General features: G+C 50.3%; 1 protein-coding gene across 4 annotated transcripts in view; it reads left to right on the top strand.

Moving 5' to 3' along the window:
* Positions 1 to 15,845, top strand: part of LOC133347636 (protocadherin-16-like) — a 62,427-nt gene that overhangs the window by 7,507 nt on the left and 39,075 nt on the right. For all 4 annotated transcript variants that reach the window (XM_061560081.1, XM_061560082.1, XM_061560083.1 and 1 more), the window contains exon 7: positions 9,484 to 9,702. In XM_061560081.1, the coding sequence (XP_061416065.1) occupies positions 9,484 to 9,702 (219 nt within the window). The remainder of the gene's footprint in view (positions 1 to 9,483; positions 9,703 to 15,845) is intronic.

Raw genomic sequence — 15,845 nt, forward strand, 5'->3', positions numbered from 1 at the left:
GAGAGTGAGGTGACGAGGGTGTGAATTCAGAAGGAAGAGGCTGTGAGGGAGGGTTGCCACATTTTCCACAGACTATAAACCTGGACACGTTTCTCAGTCCACCTACGTCTATGATCAAAATGGTGCAGTTACAGAATACTTCTAGATTTGAAGTTTTCGTGACTGCAAGGATCCATACTCTTTGGTTCTTTCGGTAAAGTCACGTAGGTGAAAATCATAATAAAATAAAAAAGTGAAAAAACAACCAAATTTAATTTTGATTTAATTTGGTAGTTTTTTCACTTTTTTATTTTATTATTATTTTCACCTACGTGACATTACCGAAGTCACAGTATACTGTTATGTGAAATGTAATACAATACCGGTACCAGTTCTTGGTACAAATCAATGTCTGCGACCCTAACATAGATGCCAATTTCCGGACTATCCTGGCCAACCCAGACAGGTGGCAACCCTCTTGTGTGTTAGAGGGGATATTGTGAGGGGAGAGTTTAAGGAGAGAGTGGTATGAGGGGAAAGTGTTATGGGATCGGGTGATGGGATGCTGAGAGGAGAGAGAGATGGGAGAGTGTAAGGGGTGAGCGAGGGAAGAGAGTGGGTGAGTGGACAGTGATGGAAGGATTATTTTATTAATTGATTATTTTATTAATCCATGATGGATGGATTATTTATTTTATTTCTATTATTACTTTTAGTAATTTTTTATTAAATTTTTTACCTACGTGACTTTACCGAAAAAACCTAAGAGTAGTGATGGAAGGGTGTGAGGGGAGAGGGTGATGGGAGAGTGAATGAGGGAAGAGATGGTGATGGGTGAGAGTGTGGAGAGAGTGTGAGTGTGAGGAGTGTGAGAGGTTTATTAATATAAGAGTGGTGGCAGAGAGTGAGGGGAGAGTGAGGAGTGAGTGACGGTGTGAGGAAAGAGGATGATAGGATATTGATGGGAGAGTGTGAGGGGGGAGAGAGAGGGCATAGAGTGGGAGTGTGAGGAAATAGTGTGAGTTAGTGTGAGGGACAAGGGTGAGAAGATATTGGTGGGAGAGTGTGAGAGGGAGCTAGAGTGAGAGGAAAGGGAGAATGCAAGGGGAGAGAGTGTGGAGGAGAGAGTGTGTGAGTCTGTCTCGTCAGATAAACGCGCTCGCTGCGTGATCTGATCGCTGTGAATGCGAATGTGTCGCTGTGCGTCACTGACTGCACGCGTGTTTGTGTGTAACTGTGTGTGTAATTGTGGCACAAGCGTCGTGGTCAACGTCACCGCCACTTAGTGGCGAATGGCGGTTGTTGTTGTTGTTGTGTAATTGTGTTTGTGTCTGTGATTGTGTGTGTGATTGTGCATTCACGCATGTGCATCCATTGACTGACTGTGTGCAGGTTGAGAGTGCCCGCGGAGCTGTGTGTCATTGCACGTGTGCGTGTGTGTGTGTGATGTGTCCGTGTTGTGTGATGCTCGCTTTGTAGGGAGCGGTGGCGCAGCGGTTAGCACGCTGCGCTACGAACCCGGCCACCCGGGTTCGATACCCGCACACGGCCAACACCAGTGACGATTATCTGAACCGGTCCTGAGCCTCCCCTAGGTCGACTCAGCCTCAAATGAGTACCTGGTGCGCTATGTAAACATCGCCACTGGGGAGACAAAGGCGGTCGAGTGTGATGTTGGCCACCCGCCCACCTCGTTTTCCGTTCCGGGCTTCATAGGTGCTCGCGAACAGCACTTGCCCCAACAGTCTGTTAAGATTTAACACAAATCTGGCTGTCGCCTGATGAAGCTGGTTGTAATTACTGGCGAAACGTCGTGCTCAGATTGTAAATGTTGTGGCTTGGCTCTCCAAAACACCGGTGTGCTGTGCTAGTGACGAATTGGCCACGTTCTGTTTACGTGACAACCCTTACTAGTTGGCTGTGTCGAGTGGTGGTGGGTTTAACAACACATTTATATATTTATGTGATCTAACCCAAAAACCTCTTATGTTATGAAAGTCTGTTAAGTCTATACGGGGGATCTTTGTCTTTGTAAAGGTGCGCGTTTATGCAAACGTCAGTGTGCGTATATTTTTGAGTGTTTGTGTGCCGTTCCCTGACTATACAAGGAACATGTGTCTTGTGTTTGCAGGGGCTCATAACTGTGATGTTGATGACTATGATGGCAAGGATGATTATAAAGTAAGAATGCTGCTGCTGATGATGCCGCTGTTGCTGGTACTGACGGTGTTGGCCTTGCTGCTGCTGCTTCTGATGTTGCAGCTGCTGCTGATGCTACGACCGTGCTTAACACAAATCTCATTCCTGTTTCGGCATTCGTTTTCAGACAAAGAAGAATTCTTTTAACCCACCGAGGTTTTTTTTTGCGATATTTTTTTTTCAAAAGAAATTCGCTAAAAATTCCCAGCCTTTGCCGGAGTCAAGTTTCATAGTCAGACGAACAGAGAATTAATCATGTGCGCACACACACATGTACACACATATACATACGGTCATTACACACACACATATCTGTGCACAGACGTGCATACCTACACGTGAGCACACATACACACAGATGTACACATACATACGGTCACACACACATCTGAACACAAGACGTGTATACCTACACGTGGGCACATACACATGTACACAGTCACGACACACACATCTGTACACAGAAGAGCTTACATTCACGTGGGCATATACAAACACACATGTACACATACATAAGTCACTACACACACACATCTGAACACAATACGTGCATACCTACACGTGGGCACACACGCACACACATGTACACATACATAAGTCACTACGCACACACATCTGCACACAAGACGTGCATACCTACACGTGGGCACACACACGCACCATCATGTTGGTCACACCATCGCATCGCGCATCATGCTGACTTTTAATCGGCGCTCGCTAACGGCGCTTGCCCCGACGGCCCCCATAGGCTACGACGGGGAATCTTTACGCACGGACGTGCAGCAGCAGTAGCAGCGGCACACAACGATAGCGAGCGTGGTTAAGTGATTTACGCCCCTTAGCGTGGAGACGCGATCACGGATAACAACAAAAATCCCGTGAAAGCCAAGACAGGTGGGTGGATCCGAGCAGACACGCGCGTGTCCTATTCGTCTTGTGCGCGTGGGGGAGGGGGGAGCGGTAGTGTAGTGCGCAGCGCTACGAACCCAATTCCTGCTCACGGCCAACATCAGTGACGATCATCTGAGCCGGTCACTGCGCCTCCCCTAAAGACTTGCTCGGTCTTAAATGAGTAAGCTGCTGGTGCGGCGTGTGAACATCGCCACTGGGGAGACAAAGGCGGCTGGCCACTCAAACCCATCATCGTGTGCCTCGCCGGCTTTAGGAGATGATCAGCGCTTGCCCCAACAGTCTGCCGAAGGCTACACGTGGGGCATCTTTGTCTTGAATGTGTACAACGAAGATTATTCGGTGAAACAGAAGGAAAAAAATCGGCACGTTTGTCAGTCACACTGTGGCCTTAAAAGGGAAACAGAATATTTAACAGGTGACAATTCGTGCCGTGTCCGCGATCCATAAACACATAAAGAAGACACGTGCTATGAAGAGTGGACATTCTCTATTATATATTTTCTTCCTTTTAAGTCCACAGTGTTATTGACTAACGTGTTGAGTTTTTTGGTTTTGCCGTATGTACATAAGTGAGAGTTGTATGTTAGGACTGTTTGTATAATCGTGTGTGTGTGTTGGCATGTACACAATTATGTATGCATGTTAATGTCGATGTTATATTGTATATCCGTGTGCATTATGTGTGAGTGTATATATTGTGTGTGTGTGTACGTTACCATGTATATTTCTGCAGCAATGTTAGCGTGTCTATATGTTAGTACGATATACCTTGGTGAGTGTGTGCGTGTGTCAGTGGGGCCATATGGAATCGCTCTTCCCAAAAATGCGTCAAATCCTGCTGATGAGGCTGCCGCAGAGGCACGCGGGGTGGTTTGCACACCCCACTGTGTGCACACCCCACCGTGTGCACACCCAACCGTGTGCACACCCCACCGTGTGCACACCACACCGTGCGCACACCACACCGTGCGCACACCACACCGTGCGCACACCACACCGTGCGCACACCACACCGTGCGCACACCACACCGTGCGCACACCACACCGTGTGCACACCCCACCGTGTGAAGATGCACCAAACCGTGCACATACCACACCATACACACGCCGTGGACACCCCATATCGTGTATACACCTAGTAAACGTGAAGCAGTATACACCACACCGTGCACACACCGTGCACAGCGCACACACAACGCAATGTACCCCCTACCACCGTGTACAAACCACACCCTCTACATATAATCAAGTGTATATGGAACACACACCGTACACATAGCGTGTACACAAAGCTCTGCAGTGGACACACCACCCCGTGTACACACAAGGTACCCAACACACCGTGCATATTCCATGAACAGGCCACACCAACCAAGACGGTCTGTTCACAACACACTGTGTGTGTGAATACGTGAGTGTGCTGGTGCGCCTCGTGTGCGAGAGGGTGTACAATTGTCTGAACCGGTCCTGGGCGTCCCCTAGGTCGGCTCAGCCTCAAATGAGTACCTGGTGTGGTGTGTAAAACATCGCCACTGGGGAGACAAAGGCGGCCGGGCGTGGTGTTGGCCACCCACCCCCTCGTGAGCCGTACCGGCCTTCATAGGTGCTCGCTAACAGCACTTGCCCCAACAGTCTGTTACAGGCTATACGGGGGGTCTTTGTCTTTGTACGTGTAGCGTGTATGTAGCGTGTGTGTAGCGTGTGTGTAGCGTGTGTGTTCGTGTGGTGTGTAAAGCTGTAAGCGTTGTGGACACACGCCAGACCCCACCCGTTCTGGGTTTCTTAACCCAACTCCCCTCCTCCCACTCCCAAACCCCCGGTCTGCCAGTGGATGTGTGTGCGCTTGGAGTCGCGTCTGCCTGTAGGTGTGTGTCTGCCTATAGGTGTGTGTCCGCCTGTAGGGGTGTGTGTCTGCCTGTAGCTGTGTGTCTGCCTATAGGGGTGTGTCTGCCTATAGGGGTGTGTCTGCCTGTAGGGGTGTGTCTACCTGTAGGGGTGTGTCTACCTGTAGGGGTGTGTCTGCCTGTAGGGGTGTGTCTGCCTGTAGGTGTGCGTCTGTCTGTAGGTGTGCGTCTGCCTGTAGGTGTGCGTCTGTCTGTAGGTGTGCGTCTGCCTGTAGGTCTGTGTTTGCCTGTAGGTGTGTGTCTGCCTGTAGGTGTGTGTCTGCCTGTAGGTGTGTGTCTGACTGTAGGTGTGCGTCTGCCTGTAGGGGTGTGTCTGCCTGTAGGTGTGCGTCTGCCTGTAGGTCTGTGTTTGCCTGTAGGTGTGTGTCTGCCTGTAGGTGTGCGTCTGCCTGTAGGGGTGTGAACCTGCGTGTTGGTGCCGCGACCTGTCGGTTCGTCTGCCTGGAGGTGGTCCCTAATGGGGGTGTGCGCTAGTGGGGAGTGGTGGTGCAGCGGTTAGCACGCTGCGCTACGAACCCAGCGAGCCGAGTTCGATTCACGGCCAACGCCGGTGACGATTATCTGAACCGGTCCTGGGCCTCCCCTAGCTTGACTCAGCCACAAAATTAGTACCTGGCGCGGTGTATAAACATCGCCACTGGGGAGACAAAGGCGGCCAGGAGCTGTGTTGGCAACCCACCCCCTCGTGTGCCGTACTGCCCTTCATAGGTTCTCGCTAATAGCACTTGCCCCAACAGTCTGTTACAGGCTATACGGGGAATTTTTTACTTTGTATTTGTCTTTGTGCGCCAGAATGAGTGCCTACCTGGAGATGTTTGCCTGTCCTGATGCGTGTATATTTGTGGGATTGTGCATGCATGTGGATGTTTGTGAATGTATATTATTATGCGTTTCTGTGTGTGTGTGTGTCCGTTTCTATGTGTATGTATGTGTGCCCGTGGGTGTGAGCGTGTTTATGTCTGTGTTTCTGTGCCCGTAGGTGTTTGTGTCTGGCTGTGTGTGACCCCGTGCCTCGATGTATCCCATCATGCATGTCTCCCCGTGTCTCAGAATGTGTAGCCTTCGCGTGTCTCCCTTTGTTCCAGTATGTGTATCCCAATTTCTCAGTGTATTTCCCCACGTCTCCTCGTGCCTCGTCTCCAAATTTCTCAATGTGTCTCCCCGTGTCTCGGTATATCTCTCCATGTCTCCTAGTGCCTCCTGTATCTCTCTATTTCTCTACATTTCTCCATGTATCTCCCTGTGACTCTCTGTGACTCCGCGTGTGTCCACGTATGTTGTAGCGCATCTACCCATGATTACCCGTGACTCCCCGTGTGTGTCTGTGTCCGTCTAAAGATTCCTCCCTAAAACAATAAACTCTACATGGGACCTCATTTCACTCAGCTCTACGTGAGTGATCCTTCGCTCACGTTTGTGTGGGGGAGGGAGTGAAGGGGGGTGGGAGCAGGGGGGTGGTGGTGGTGGTGGTGGCATGAGGTGGGAGAGGAATGTGGATGTGTGGTGGTGGTGGTGGTGTGAGTTACGTAGATGTTTGGGAGTGAGTTGGTGGTGGTAGTGGCATGAGGTGAGAGGAATGTGGTGGTGATTGTGTGAGTTTCATAGATGTTTGATAGTGAGGTGGTAGTGGTGGCATGAGGTGGAAAGAATATGGGGGTGGTGGTGGTGTGAATTACATATATGCTTGGTAATAAGGTGGTAGTGGTGGTATGAGTTGAGAGGAATGTGGTGGTGTGAGTTGCATAGATGTTTGGTAGTGAGGTGGTGGTGGTGTGAGGTGAGACGCATGTGAGGTGGTGTGTGGTGTGGCGGTTCCTGGCGTGGTAGTGGTGTGAGATCTGTAGGGGTGTCGTGAGTTGGGTGTTGTGGTGGTGTGAGCAATGTAAATCTGGTGGTGGTGTGGGTGGGAGGAAGATGTAGTGGTGAGGGATATGTGTAGCAGTGAGGTGCTGTGTGGTCCTTTGAGAGATGTTGGTGTGCGGTGGTGTTCGTGGGGCGTGTGGTAGTGACGTCCTTTGTAAGACTCCCAAAGTGTGGGGTTTTGAGTTGATGGTGGGAGAGCAAGTGGGTTGTTGACCTATCTTGCAAAAATACTGGATATGGAAGGAATTGCCCAGACGTTCTTGAATATTTACAGAACTTTGAGTTTTACCAGCAGTATGTGTGGTGGGACTTCTTTGGGTGAGGTGTGGTATTGAGGAGTGAGTTGTGATGTTGATGTGTGAGTTTTAAGTGAGTTGTGATGTTAAAGGTTCAGTTTTTTAATGAGTTGTGATGTTGAGGGGTGAGTTTTGATTGAGCTGTGATGTTGAGGGGTGAGTTTTGAATGAAGTGTTGTGTTGAGGTGTTAGGTTAGGTGAAGCGTGAGTGGGTGGTGTTGATGTGTGAGGTTTGGATGAGGTGTGGTGTTGAAGTGTCAGTTTTGGTGAAGGGTCAGGTGTGTTGACGGGTGAGTTTTGAGTGAGGTTTGGTGCTTAGGGGTGAGTTTTGAGTGAGTTGTGGTGTTTAGGTGTGAACTTTGAGTTGGTTGTGGTGTTGAGATGTTAGATTAGGTGACGCGTGAGGCTGTGGTGTTGATGTGTGATGTTTGGGTGAGGTGTGGTGTTAAAGTTTCAGTTTTGGTGAAGGGTGAGGTGTGGGCGAGGAGGTGTAACGTTGATCGCATAAACCACTGCGCGAGCGTGGAGAGGTCAACTTTCACGTGAGGAGACGGGTGTTTGAGGCAGGAGTAATGTCCGTGTCGGTGCACCGGGTCAGGGGGCTGGACTCTATCAAAGCAACGAGAAAAGAAGCTTCTGGCCTTTGAGAAACAGGAGCATGTGGAGGATGCCAGGAATTTCATGCCAGGATAGGGTAAACGACTTAGGGGTTCTGAACAGAACGTGCATCGAAAGTGCTGCGGATGTAATCAGTAAGAGGAGCATGTGATGGGTGGAACACGTGTGCAAGATGGAGAAGGATAGGGTTAGAAACTTATAGGTTTGGAACAGAATGGGGATATTAGCCGCTCTATATATGTGATCAGGGAGAGGAGGTTGTGATGGGCGGGAGCACGTGTGCAGGGTGGAGGAGGGCAGGTTACCGAGACAGGCGTTGGAGTGGTACCCGGAGGTCAGCGATAATGGGACTGTAAGGGCGGTCCTTGGAGGGCCCCCCTGTCAACTTTGCCACAGTGAGAAGACCTAGAGCCAGATGGGCTTGGAGACTGGTCGTTGACTGCTCAGCTTCTGAGAAATCTGGCATAAGGAAGGGAGCGATGGAGAGTTGTGGCGGCATTGGTCGTGATGACCTCATGACCTACACCGTGCGGTATTGAGGTGTGAGCATAGAATGATGTGTGGGGGGATATGAGGTGTGTGAGTAGTTTACATGGTGATGTGTGTCATTTTTTGTGGAATTTCCATGCCAACACTGGATCGGAAATGAGCGCGCGTGTGTTGGTATGTGGCGAGTGTGCGTGTGTTTTACTGTATAATGTGTGTTAAGTGTGTAATGTATCTGTGTAAAGTGTGTAGTATATATATGTTAAGTGTATAGTGTATGTGTGAGTGCTTGGTGTATAGTGTGTGTTCAGTGTGTACGGTGTGTCAAGTGTGTATGTGGCTGTGTGATTAATGTAAGCGGAGTGGTGGTGCAGTGGTTTGAGCCACTGCGCTCCAAACCCGGCGACCCGAGTTTTGTTCCCAATAACTACGGTGAATATTTGAACCAGTCCTGGCCTCCCCTAGGTCAACTCAGCCTTAAAATGAGTACCTGGTACAGTGTGTAAATATCAGCACTGGGGAGACAAAGGTGGGCGGGCGTGGTGTTGGCGACCCTTGTACGCCGTGCCGGCCTTCATAGGTGCTCGTTAAACAGCACTTTCCCCAACAGTTTGTTGAAGGCTGTACGGAGGATATTTGTCTTTCATGTATAGTGTGTGTACATGTGTTTAGTGTATAATGTGTATATGAGTGCCAGAAATTGTGTGTGTGCCGTTTTTGAGAGTGTCCTGTGCGTATACAATGTATAATTTGTATACCGTGTGGAAATGCAACTGCGTCCCAAGAGGCTGTACAGGAAGAGCCGTCATGTATATTGTATCGGGAGAAATAGGCAACCAGTGATAGGCAGAGGAGAAAAAGGAAGTTCATGAGCCTGGACTGGAAGAGGGGCAAGGAGTCATCAGCATGGATTTCTCGTGGAAATGAGTTCCAGGCTCTAGGCACAGTAGAGGAGGATGAGTTGATGTCCATAGTAATTGTGATACTGCTGCTGCTACTGATGATGATATCGCTCATGATTGCGATGGTGCTAATGAAGATGCTGATCTTGATGATGATGCTGATCAAAAGCTTGCTTACCATGATGACGATGCTTAAACCAATGATGACAATAATCATTACGCCGAAACTGATTATGAAGATGCTGCTGCTGCTACAACTGCTGATGGTCATGATGCTGTTGCCGATGATGACGCTTGTCGCCGTTCCTTGCCTTGCCGGTGCAGGTGGTGGCACTGGATGGTGACGGCGGTGAGTTCGGAGAAGTCCGCTACTCGCTGGAGCCAGCCGGCGCCTCGGCCGTTGTCCCCCGTGTCGCCTCGTCGGATGCCCCCGCCGCGTCCCCCTGGCTCTCCGTGGGGACTCGGAGCGGAGCACTGTGCGTGAGCCGCTCGCTCGGAGCCGACGTCTCGACGGAGACGTTCACTGTCCGCGCCACCGACAAGGTGCGAGACTGGGTCACCCCTACATCATCGTCTCCGCGTGAAGTGATAACGATCACAAGGAACGTATACGCACGTGCTGGATGAGGGCCTGCCAAATTCCGTGCGGGTTATATGGCGGGGGTAGTGGTGGTTTGGTCGTGCTGGTTAGCGCAGATTGGGGTAGCCGGCTGTCTGTTCTCCACCACTTTGCCCCGCAGAGTCTGTCGGCTCTACCCTGCAACTTAGCTGGTTATGGTGAGAAATCTGATCAGATTAAGCTCATCTGGGAGATTTGATCGAGGTCTGTAATTATGATGAATACATTGTGCCATTTATGTAATGAGGAAAACCTTGCTGAGTCTCAGAACTGGTTTTCAGGAGGGTCCTGCATTGGGATGCTTGGTTGGTGCCACGAATGTGCGTTTGGCTTCGTGTGGGAGGAAACCAGAGTGTCCGGAGAAATACTCCACATATACGAGGGGGGGTAACACTCCTAGCTCTGCACGGATAGGTTCAACGATTCACCGTTCATATTTGTATTTCCTGGCTACCTCACAGCTCAAACCTACAACATCTGGCATTCCAGACAACTACTAACTGCCGTCCTGCCTAGCTTCCAAGATTTTGTGAGATTGCGTGCATTGTGGGTGACTCAACTCTAAGCACCACCGACTGGGTCTTGGACAAGGCCCCCTCACCTAGGGTTTGCCTCAGCACCAAATGAGTACTCACTGTCCAAACTACACTCAGGGTATGGGGAGTGGCAGCACTGGGCTCCCCTCGGTCAACTCTTGTCTAAAGTGAGTGTCTTTTGCATTGTGTAAAGCATCAGCGTTGGGGAGATGGAAGGTCGGCAAAGACGTAGTGCTAAGCCAAATCTCTCACCCCCTTGTGTGTTGTGCCGGCCTCCATAGGCGCTCGCTAACAGGTTTTGCCCCAGCATTCCATTCGGCTGCACGGGAGGATGTTTGTCTTTGTTTGCGAGTGTACAGTATGCGCCTAAGATCCTGTAGGGGAACCCTCGGGTCCTCATCCCCTCTTCCTCCCTGCGGGGATCGAACCGAGAATTTGCCGGAGTCTTGAGTGAAGTGCTTACGGGAAACTCTTGGCACCTGTTGAGTCTTTGAAGGGTTCCGCGCACGCATGTTTGTGTTTATGTGTGGCTGCACGTGACATCCACGCATATGTCTGCATTGTTTGCACATGTGCCCGTGTGTGTCTGTGTTTATCTGCCAGTAGTCTCAGTCAGTCACCCTTTAACGTGACCTCTTGGCTGCGCGCCTTCCACATTTCCCGTGGCCTCAAAGTCCACCTAGCCTGGCACAAGGGAATTTGACCACCACTTAGTGGCAAATGGCAGCTTTTGTGGTTGTTTTTTTGTTTATACGTATGTGAATGTATTTGTGTATTGTGTGTTGTTCGTGTGCAAATGCCTGCATTTGGGTTGCCTGTCTGTGTGTGTTTGCGCGCATGGGCATGCATGTTTGTGTGTTGTGTGCAAGCATGTGTGGGTGCATGTGGGTATAATCACTTGTGCGAGTGCATTTGTGTCTGGGTGTGCACATATATACGGCCATTGCAAGAATCTTTGGCGTTGTACATTTGTTGCTGTAGGTGTCCGTGTGGGTGTGTAATCTCTGTCTGTATTTATGTGCAGGGGTTAGTGCGCTGTGCAACGTACCCAGGGATCAGAGTTTGATTTTCGCTCACGGCCAACACCAATAACGATGATCTGAATTGGTTTTGAGCCTCCCCTAAGTCGACTCAGCCTCACATGAGTACCTGGTGTGATGTGTAAACATCGTCATTGGGGAGACAAAGGCGGACGGGCGTGGTGCTGGCCCCCCACCCGTTCATGTATCGTTCCAGTCTTCATAGGTGCTCGCTAACAGCACTTGCCCCTACAGTCTGTCAAGGTTATACGGGGGATCTTGTCTTTGTGTGTCCATTACCTGCATGTAGGCATACGCATGTGTGAGTCTTTGTTATGCATGTGATTGTGTAGGTGTTGTATCTCTTCCTGCATGCGGTCGTTTATATGTCAGTGTACGTGTGTATCTGTGAATACGTGTGTGCATGTTGCCGTGAATGTGTGAATTAGTGTGCGAGTGTGTGTTGTCCGTGCAGCTTGAGTGTCTGGGGAGCAGTGGCAACACGCTTAGTGCGCTACGCTACGAACCCAGTAGACCGAGTTCGATTCCCACTGACGGCCAACACCAGTGACAATTATCTGAACCGGTCCTGAGCCTCCCCTAGTTCAACTCAGCCTTAAATAGGTACCTGGTGTGGTGTGTAAACATCAGCAATGGGGAGACAAAGGTGCTCAGACATGATGCTTCCCACTCCACCCCCCTCGTGTGCCGTTCCGGCGTTCATAGGTGCTATTCGCGAACAGCACTTGGCCCAACAATCTATTAAAGGCTACACGGGGGATCTTTGTCTTTGTACGAGCACGTGTGGATGAATGTGCACTGGGATGTTTTGACTGAGAGCCAGTCCCTGCTTCATTTCACTTCTCTCTAGGGAGGCCACGGGGAGGCTGTGTGAACTCCCGGGGGGCAGTGTGTGGCACGCGCACACAACAAACAAATATTCATGCACACGCACACATATATACAAAGACAAAGATCCCCAGCATCACCTACATACGCTGCTGGGGCAAGTGCTGTCAGGCTGGCATTGCGCTCAGCTCAACACTTGACCGTATTTCTATCTCCAGTGATGATGTTAAACCGCACCAGGTACTTAATTAAGGCCGAGTCAACCTAGGGGAGGCCCAGGGCCAGTTTTAAATATGACCCATCACAGTTGTTAGCCGCGGCCAGGCGTCGAACTCTCACGGTTTTTATGGTGCAATGCGCTACCCACTGCGCCACCGCTCCCCTCCAAACGAATGTTGCCATTGCATGTTTGATGCATCGCTACAGCGGCGACGTAACTAATCTCACCAGGCTCGCGAGCCGGCTAAATAAAGGACATCAAATGAACACACACTTACACACGCTCATAATAACCTGTTTTCTCCCTTGACAATGCAGGATATTGATTCATGTATTAATTGGTGTTTGCTAAAAGCATTTGCCCCAACAGACCAGACCTAAGGAGAGATGTCTGTGCGAGTGTGGTCAAACGGTGGTTGTAGTGGTCAGCGCACTGCGCTACAAATCTGGCGACCTGCTTTTATTTTCCGGCCATGACTTACATTAGTGGCGCGTTATATCAGAATACGTTCCTGGGCCTCTTTTAATCCAACTCGGCCTCATGTAGCAGCTGCCTGGTGTATTGTGTAAACATCAACACCGGGGAGACAAAGGCAGCCGGGCATGGTGTTGGTCACAGCACCCCCTCGTGCGTCGTTACGGCCTTAATAGGTGCTCACTCAAAGCACCTGCCCCAACAGTCGACAAAGTCGATACGTAGAAAACCTCGTCTTGTGTCTGTGTGTATATTAATACATGTGTTTCAGCGCGTGTGACTGTCTGTTCTGGCTGTACGGGGGATCTTTGTCTTTGTGACTGCGGTAGTGCGAGCGGTTAGCGGGCTACTTTACGAATCCGGTGACCCGAGTTTGATTCCTGCTCTGCACGGGTTCTGGGCCTCCCTTAGGTCGACTCGGCCACAAATGAGTACCTGGTGCGGTGTGTAAACATCGCCGCGAGGGAGACAAAGGCGGTCGGGCATGTGATTGGCCACCCACCTTTTCGCGTGACGTACCAGCCTTCATAGGTGCTACTTGCGAACAGGACTTGCCCCACAAGTCGATGAAGGCTATAAGGGGGACCTTTGTCTTGTGACTGCGTGTCTGACGTGTGTAGCTGCGTGGCATCAATCCGTGTTTACTTTATGAAAGTGTATTTACTGTAAGTGCGCATCTGTAAGAATGCATGTGTACGTGTGTACATACATGTGTATGTACGAATTATTGTGTGTGTTTAAGTGTGTATTAGTTTGCATCTGTGTGTATGCGTGTACGTGGAAATGCCCGTGTGTGCGTGTGTATGAATGAATGTGCGTGTGTGACTCAACAGACAGCTGCTGTTTGACCTCGTTTTGAGATTTGACCTCTAACCCTGGGGTTCATTGAGCCCCAAGCCAGGCTGGCCTCGATAACGGATGTTAATTGCACGCGCGTGTACGTGCGTCTGTCGGTGCACATGTGCGTGGCAGTGCGTGGCTGTGAGTGCGTAAATGTATGCATTGTCCTTTTAATGTATTCCTCGCGCTCAACGGATGAACTCGATCAATTCTTTAATTGAGTTTCTTACTGATTGAATGATTGATTGGTTTGCTATCGATCTTCAACAGTTGCGCTTTGGCAAATTTATTCAATGCAAATTTGTTGCGTTGCGTTAACAATACCACTGCGGGAGACGCCGACGAGTTTGAATCCAGAATGGGGTCGATTTGGGCGACAGTGTCAGCCCTGTGCGCATGTGTTCTTTGTGTTGGATGGAAGCTGGGACATAGTGGGTTCCGCACGTGGCTACGAATCCGAACCCCCCGAGCTTGATTCGATTCATGGCCACAGCCAAATATCAGCATCGGGGAGACAAAGGCGGCCAGGCATGGTGCTAGCTACACTGCCCACCTGTGTGCCGTGCCGGCCTTCACAGGTGCTTGTTAACAGCACTTGCCGTGGCAGTCTTTAAGGCTATACGGGGGGTCTTTATCTTCGTGTGTGAGGGTTCTTTGAGTATTTACATGCCATATATAGTGTTCCTGCCTGAATAGGTGCCTGCTAACAACAGTCTGCATGGACAGCCAGGGGATCATTACCTCTACGCACGTGTAACATTGGTGGAGTAGTTGTTAGTATATCCCACTTCTGACTTGAGTGGGTGAGTTTTAGTTTGTCTACACCACCCGAGTGTGTGAGTGGTAGTGTAGCGATTGGGTCGCTGCGCTATGAATCGGGCGACCCGAGTTCGTATTCCCGCTCACGGCCAACACCAGTGATGATTATTTGAACCGGTCCTGGGCCTCCCCTCGGTCGACTCAGACTCAATTGAGTACCTGGTGCGCTGTGTAAGCATCGCCACTGGGGAGACAAAGACGGCCGGGCGTGGTGCTGGCCACCCACCCCTTCGTGTGCCGTACCGGCCTTTATAGGTGCTCGCTAACAGCACTTGCCCCAACAGTCTGTTAAGGCTATACGGCGGTCTTTGTATTTGTGAGTTTGAGTGAGTGTGTAAACGTACAAGTGTAAGTTTGTGTGTTTACACGTCAAGTGACCGCGTAAGTGGGTTGAGTGTGTGTTAGTGTTCAGTGTGTTTAATGAGTGTGTAACATGCGTGTGTGTATTTTGTGACGTGTGCGTGTTTTTGAGTGTCTTTGTCTTTAATTAGTGTATTTATGGGTGTGGAAGCATCAGTACCGACAATTGTGAGCGTGCGAGTGTGTTTCGTGAGCATTACGTGTGTGTGCATGCATGTATATGAGAGAGTGTATGTAAGAATTGTTTTTTAGTGAACATATAAGCATGTTTGCATATGAGTGCATGTGTGTGTGTGCAAGTTTAGTGAGCATGTACACGTGAGTGCATGACTGTGCGCTTACGCGAGTGTGAGTGCCGGCTCGGGTAAAGCCGTTGTGATCTGGTTTAATTTTGTGTCTCTTTGGGGATTCCACAAAAATCTCACACAATTACCATCTGCCAACACCACCGCTCACAGAGACGCGCGTCTCTGCCATCAGCCATCGCGTGCACGTGTGTGCGTGTGTGTGTGCGTGCGTGTGCGTGCGTGCGTGCGCGTGTGCGTGTGTATTGGCCACACCACCCTCTCATGTGCCATGACGGCCTAAAAAGGTGCTCGCTAACAGCACCTACCCCAATAGCATGTGTAGGCTACACGGGGGATCTTTGCCTTTGTTTACGTGTAAACGCTTGTAAGCGTACGCGGGTAGAGGTGGTGGTGGTGGTGGTGCAGTTATTCCCATTCTGCGCTATTATTCATTGTGTTCTGTTCCCAGCTACGGTTAACATCAGTGACGAGTGGTACCTGAACCTGTCTTGACCTTCCCCTATAATCCACTCTGCCCTCAATGAGTAGCTGGTGCGGTGGCTCAGCATCGGCAATGGGGATATAAAGGCGGCCAGGCGTGGCGGTTGACCACCCCACCCCCTTGTGCGCCGCACTGCCTTAATTGGTGATTGCTAGCGGCAA

The sequence above is a fragment of the Lethenteron reissneri genome, chromosome 26 (genome assembly GCF_015708825.2).
Source record: "Lethenteron reissneri isolate LAM-NWPU_2019-01 chromosome 26, ASM1570882v1, whole genome shotgun sequence".
NCBI lineage: Eukaryota > Metazoa > Chordata > Hyperoartia > Petromyzontiformes > Petromyzontidae > Lethenteron > Lethenteron reissneri.